Raw genomic sequence first — 6,403 nt, forward strand, 5'->3', positions numbered from 1 at the left:
GTAGCTTTCCTGTCCTTGGTGACCCAGGTTGCATACTCTATCCCAGAGGAGGACGAAGCCTCAGTGGGGTTGTTCGTCTAGAGGTACGGACAGACAGGCAGGTTAATGGGTGATGGGATGGAGTTAACAAAGGCGCTCTCGGGGTTGGGCAGATGGGCTTTTGGGCAGGTGGGTCAGGATACTGCCTGCTGAGGTGGAGCTGGCTCTTGAAAGGCCAGTGCTGTGGTCTCTGTGCATACGTTTCCTTCTTCCTTATCACTAATCAGGCTTGTATAACCAGGGTGGCCCTGCTTCCTGCTTAGGGGATATCAGTGAGCCATCTGCAGATGCAAATGACTCTACAGACAGAGTCTCACACGGCCAGGCACTTCCTAGGCCTCAGCTCCTGCTCTCCATCACTTCTGGCTCCCCAGGGCTCAGGCTCTCCCTCTTTGCAGGGGGCACATGAGAATGGTGTGTGGCAAGCAGTTTGGGAAGAGCTGTCTGTTATATAGCCATCTGCTGCCGCCATCTTCCCCTCTGCTCCCAGGGCAGAGCCTGGGATGACACATGGAGAAGACCCTAGTCACAGAGGATGGCAGGCGAATGTGGACATGTTACTGTCAGGGTCTAGGATCCTGGAGATATGGGTCTGAGGGGACAACTTGCATGCTGAAGGCACCAGTCCTAGGTTAGGTCAGGTGGCTCTTCTACACTTCAGCTATTCAGTGAAACTGAAGAGATGTGCCTAGTCTGGTCCACCGGACACAACAAAGGTACCTACTGGGCAGAATCCTATGGCCCACAAGGGTGCCTAGCATAGGGGATGGCTCTCACAGGGGATGCCTCCCATAGGGGATGCCTAGCATAGGGGACAACTCCCACAGAGGAAGCTTCCCACAGAGGATGCCACCCACAGGGGTGCCTAGCACAGGGGACGCCTCTCACAGGGGTGCCTAGCACAAGGATACCTCCCATAGGGGATGCCTCCCACAGAGGACACACCTCCCACAGGGTGCCTAGCACAGGCCCTACAGTTTCATCTTCTGCAGGTTGGACCATGGAGAGGAAGCCAGTGAAACAGGTCCTGGGCTCCTGGTTCCTGATCTACACCTGTGTCTGCTCCTGCATCTGCTGGGGAGTTTCTGTCCCAGAGCTGGGAGGAGGTGAGGGCTGGGTGCCTCATTTTCCTGAGGTGGCTGCCTAGAGAGTTAGGGGAGCTGGGGACAAGTTCTCACCTTTGAAACCCCGGGGAAAAATTGTCCCACCATCTCCTGCCCCACAAAGCTCTTAGGTTTGACTGGCCTGGGTACCATGGTCAAAACCCAGCCTCTTATCCCAAACCTCTTATCGCACCCCCACCCTGACGTCTTCCCTTGGGACTTTCTTTGGAGTCTCTCTGGTCAGGTCCTCCCCGCCTACCTTAGCTCTGCCTTGAGGCCCTACTGTGTGCTCCCGCCATCCCCATCCCCAGGGCTGAAGGCTGGGACATTCCTCTGCTTCAGCAACAGTGTTCTCAGGATTGACTGCCACTGGTCAGCTCCAGAGCTGGACCAGGAATCCAGGGCCTGGCTCCTCTTTACCAGGTGAGGATGGAGGGCCAGGCCTCCTCCAGGAGGGCAAGAGGGTTGCCATGGCGGCAGCATCCATGGTGCTAACACATGGCCTTCTCAGTAACCAGGCGACTGACATCAAGCACAGGTGCACCTTCTGGGACAGCGCGTGCACCCTTGAGCTGCCGCCCGAGGAGGTGTTCTTGCCGACTGACAACTTCACCGTCACTTTTCACCGCTGCATCATGGGGCAGGAGCATGTCAGCCTGGTGGACACACAGTACCTGCCGAGAAGACATGGTGAGTGGGGGCAGCGCTGCCAGCAAGGGCCGCAGTGCTTGGCTATGAGCTTGTGGCCTTGAGCCCGAGAACCCTTGCCAAGCAAGAGCCAGGTCGGACTCTTGGAAGGGAGGGCATCATGGCTCCTGCGGGGCCAGGGGTTGTGCAGAGAATGAAAAGACATGGCCAGCTGCGGGTAGAGACTACAGTCTGAACTACTGGAAACACACTTCAGTCACAGCAGGAACTACTCCAGGAAGACACCAGGAAGAACTTCCAGCAGCTGATTGTGAGGGAAACGGAAGACAAGATTCAGAAATTGCCCTGCTTGGGGGGACGTGAGGAAGTGCTTTCCTGAAGGAGGTCCCTGGTCTGAAGGGACCTTGGCCATGCTCTCTTGGGAACGTTCCTGGTCTCTGGCTCTGGCCATACTGAGGGACACAGTGGTAGCTGCAGCCTCATAAGGCCCCTCTTTGTTGCAGTTAAGCTGGATCCGCCCTCCGACTTGCAGAGCAATGTCAGCTCTGGGCATTGTGTCCTGACCTGGAGTATCAGTCTTGCTCTGGAGCCGTTGAGCACATTCCTTAGCTACGAGCTGGCCTTCAAGAGGCAGGAAGAGGCCTGGGAGGTAACACAGTGGGAGCTGACCGGGGCCAGAGCTAGAGGCGCATGTATGTGCTGGCTGTATACCAACTTATGCTTGAGTGTGTGTGTGTGTGTGTGTGTTTGTGTTTATGAATACATGGCATGTGGGGGTGTGCCTATTTATGTATGTGTGCTTATATGTGAGTGTGTGTATGCTTTCTCTTTGTGCTTACATGGGTGAATGTACACTGGGGAGAGTATGGAAATGTGCTGAGTGTGTACATGTACCTATAGATGTGTATAAATGTGTGTGAGTGGGCATGTTGGTGCATGCGTGTCCATTCTTTAGTAACTTGCACTCAAGTCAATTGCCCCCAACTGTTATGGTTATTTTTATAAAACGGTTATAAAACTGTTTCTCTCTTAACCCAGCTATCACACAAATAACTGAGACTCTTACATTTGTTTAATAAGCTTTACAGCACAATAACTGAGCAGTTGTTACTTTCTTCTTCTTCTTCTTCTTTTTTTTTTTTTTCAAGGCAGGGTCTCTCTGTGTAGCCTTGGTTGTCCTGGACTTGCTTTGTAGACCAGGCTGGCCTCGAACTCACAGCGATCTGCTTGCTTCTTCCTCCCCAGTGCTGGGATTAAAGGCGTGCGCCACCACGCCCGGCTCTGTTACTCTATTCTTAATCCTCTAAACTAATTGGGCTTTATCCCAGCATACATCCCAGAGATACCTGCCCTTTGTAGCATTCCCTGATCCAACGTCTCTCTCTTGATGTCTCCTGGACCTCTGACGTGGCTTGATCCCCTATTTCCTCTTCTAACTCCTCCTCCCCTGACTAGCAGGAAGTCCAGCCCTAGTCTCTTCCCTGTCCAGCAATTGGCTGTAAGCTGCTTTACTGGCATATCACGGGACAGTTCAGGAGCAGTGTTTACACAGCATTGAGACAGGAGATTCTCAGAACAAGGATTGCAGCCAGATATGGGTGGTACAGGAATCAGCACTGGAATTACACAATAACCTTAGGCCTACACCCAACCCTGCAGCAGGCCCGGCACAAGGACCGTATTGTTGGAGTGACCTGGCTCATCCTTGAAGCCGTTGAACTGAATCCTGGTTCCACCTACGAGGCCAGGCTGCGTGTCCAGATGACTTTCTTGGAGGATTATGGTGACATGGCAGAGGGGGAATATTATAAGAGCCATTGGAGTGAGTGGAGCCAGCCCGTGGCCTTTCCTTCTCCCCAGAGATGGACACAGGGTAGGTGCCGTGTGGCGGTTGCTTTGTCATGGCCTCTACCGAGTCTCCATTCCTCGGTCCCTTCTGCTTCACCTCCATTTCATCAGCACGCAGCCCTCCTCTCAGTTCTGAGATGCGTGAAAAGTTCATAGCTAGTGACCAACACTAGGAGCAAATGTGTCCAGGGCTGCACACCGGCTGGAGCTTCTGTCTGAGGCTGGACAAGACCTGTGAGTGTTGGGCTGACCCTGTGTACAGCAATGACCATGGCCATGTGGCAGATGGGAAGGGGGAAGGACAGATGAGAATGTCCCAGGGACATCGGATATGACGCAAACCCCAAGGCCCACCCTACACTTTATGTCTTTTTTTGCCGTATGGACTTAGGGAAGCATCTTGGCCCTGTGGCTCCTCACAACCATGGGTTCTCTCTGCGCGCAGGCCTCCTGAGCCCTCCGCAGTGGCGGTGGTCAGACAGCATCCTTGTCGCCGTGTCCATCTTTCTTCTCCTGACTGGTCTCATCCACCTTCTGTTCAAGCTGTCACCCAGGTAGGTAGCCAGTGCGCACGCATGCGTGTGTACGTGCTCGCATGTGCGTTTGTGTGTGTGACTTGTGTGTGTGTGTGTGTGTGTGTGTGTGTGAATAGTGTGTGTGACTGGGGAACCACAGCTGCCTGTTCATGGCACAGATGTGATCTCTGGAGCTATTGGCTTCATCTGAGAGCTAAGGACACAGCGGGTTGCTTCCAGATTCTGAACCTGCTATCGGGGATCGGCCTGTAAAGGACACAGGCCGTGGTGTAAATGGGCAGGTACATAGTGTGTTAGCCAGAGAGGGCACAGTGGTCCACATTGGCTCCCGTCCTGGGATTTGTGCAGAGATGATATTTATTTGTTATTTTGATCGGTGTGACTGCATTGCCCATGTTGGCCTTCAGCAAGCGGGGCTTATGTGATCTTTGTGCCTCAGCCTCCTGGGTAGCCAGACTGACAGGCGTGTGTTGCTCTGCCAAGAGCGCTGGACTGCCATTTGAGGACAGGTTTGGATGCAGTGGGCTGGCATCTGGTAGAAGGGAACTCCATCCTTAGGTTTTCTGGAGTGTGGCGTTGGGAAAGGCTTCTATCTGGGTCTCTTCGGCCTTGACTTTTCTATTTTGGCCACAGGGTGAAGAGAATCTTCTACCAGAATGTCCCCTCCCCCGCAGCATTCTTCCATCCTCTCTACAGTGTGTACAATGGGGACTTCCAGGTGTGTGCAGGGAACTGCAGGGAGGCGGGGCCAAGTGTGACACCATCGGGGCAGATACGGCTTAGAAGTCGGCCTTGCATGTGCAGAATCTGGGCTTGGACTGGGGGGCACGAGCAACCGTGGGGCCTTAATCATACTGTGAACCTCTTTTATGTCTATGGCATGCATGAGTTTGTACCCTAGCTCTAATGGGCACATGGTTTGCTATATTTATGGGCTGGTGTTATGGGTTAGCACCCCAAAGTATAGCAGTGGTGGACAGTGAGATACAGGGGCCATTTTGGGGAGGCGTCTAGTCCCACTGAGCGACAGCATTCTTTGGGAGGCTCAGCTCCCCTGTAGCTCCATGGGGCTTCTGGTCATGTCTCTGGTTTCGCATGTAGCTGCGTTTAGGGGTGTGTCCATATCTATCTCTGCTGGATGACCCCGAACAGCATCCTGTCATGGTTTTGTTTTTTACTTTGGCACCTGTCACCCTCTGTCACACCTTTTACTTTCTCTCTGGCACCTGGTGCTGTAAGCCTGTGGCCTTGGGTTGAGGAGGGCACTGAGGGGTCTTATGCTAAAGTCAGTGGCTCCGACATGGGAGGAAGCTGGGGTGCTTTGGGCACAGGCACGGCTCGGTCCTGGGAGTGCACAGTAGGACTTCCCGGGGGAGGGAGTCTGGGCTGTGCAGCGGAGGCTGCCCCTCCCAGAATGAGTCCTGAACGTGCCCCCTCCTCCATCCGATGCAGACCTGGGCAGGGGCCCACAGAGCCGGACTGCAACCAAGACAGGATGATGTCAGCACTCCATCAGGAGGCTCAGAGGCCAGCATCTGGGAGGCCATCACGGCACTCACCTACAGCCCAGCATGCCCTGCACGATTTTTCAGCCTGAATTGGGATAGCACAAGTCCTGGCTTTCCAGGGCCCCTAAGCTCAGAGCATGTGCTGCCAGCAGGGTGTCTGGAGCTAGAAGGACAGCCATCTGCCTACCTGCCCCAGGAGGACTGGGTCTCCCTGGCTTCTGCCAGGCCTCCTCTTCCTCCAGACTCCAGCAGCGGCAGCAGCAACTACTGCATCTTGGACTGCTCTGAGGCGTGCCACCTCGCAGCCTTCCCAGAATGCACCAAGAGTCCTGAGCTCACACAGGCTCAGCCTGAGGCCCTTCCTGTGTCCAGTAGGGCCTGACACCCAACAAGAGATGTAGGCATTTTCCTCCCTCAGACCCTCAGAGTGCACCAGCCTCAGTCTCAGCCAGATACACCATGTCTTCTGTTTTGGGGAGATGAACGAAAGGCCCTGGGGCTGACCCTTGGGTGGCCATGGAACTCTGGAGAGGGGGTAGCAGTGCACTGATCAGAGGCCGTGTGGCTGATCCTCAACCCTCTGCTGGGCATGCCCCTCTGGCCAGGAGCCTCCACAGTCAGCTCCTTCACATCAGGCCTCCCTTCTCTCCTTTCTGGCTTCGTCCCAGGCCTGAAAAGAGGGTGTGAAAAGAGGCAGTGTGGCCTGTCCCCATCCCCTTAA

The 6,403-nt window shown here is 54.6% G+C and overlaps 1 protein-coding gene across 1 annotated transcript; it reads left to right on the top strand.

The window, feature by feature from the left end:
- The first annotated feature begins 986 nt into the window (after positions 1–986).
- Positions 987–6,104, top strand: Il9r (interleukin 9 receptor). The gene is made up of 8 exons (XM_051167397.1): positions 987–1,145; positions 1,454–1,565; positions 1,654–1,832; positions 2,294–2,439; positions 3,450–3,663; positions 4,084–4,192; positions 4,808–4,892; positions 5,627–6,104. Exons 1-8 carry the CDS (start codon positions 1,040–1,042, stop codon positions 6,062–6,064), a joined length of 1,389 nt encoding a protein of 462 aa, XP_051023354.1. The 5' UTR covers positions 987–1,039; the 3' UTR covers positions 6,065–6,104.
- The last annotated feature ends 299 nt before the right edge of the window (positions 6,105–6,403 follow it).

This window comes from Acomys russatus, chromosome 25 (genome assembly GCF_903995435.1).
Source record: "Acomys russatus chromosome 25, mAcoRus1.1, whole genome shotgun sequence".
Taxonomy (NCBI): Eukaryota; Metazoa; Chordata; class Mammalia; order Rodentia; family Muridae; genus Acomys; species Acomys russatus.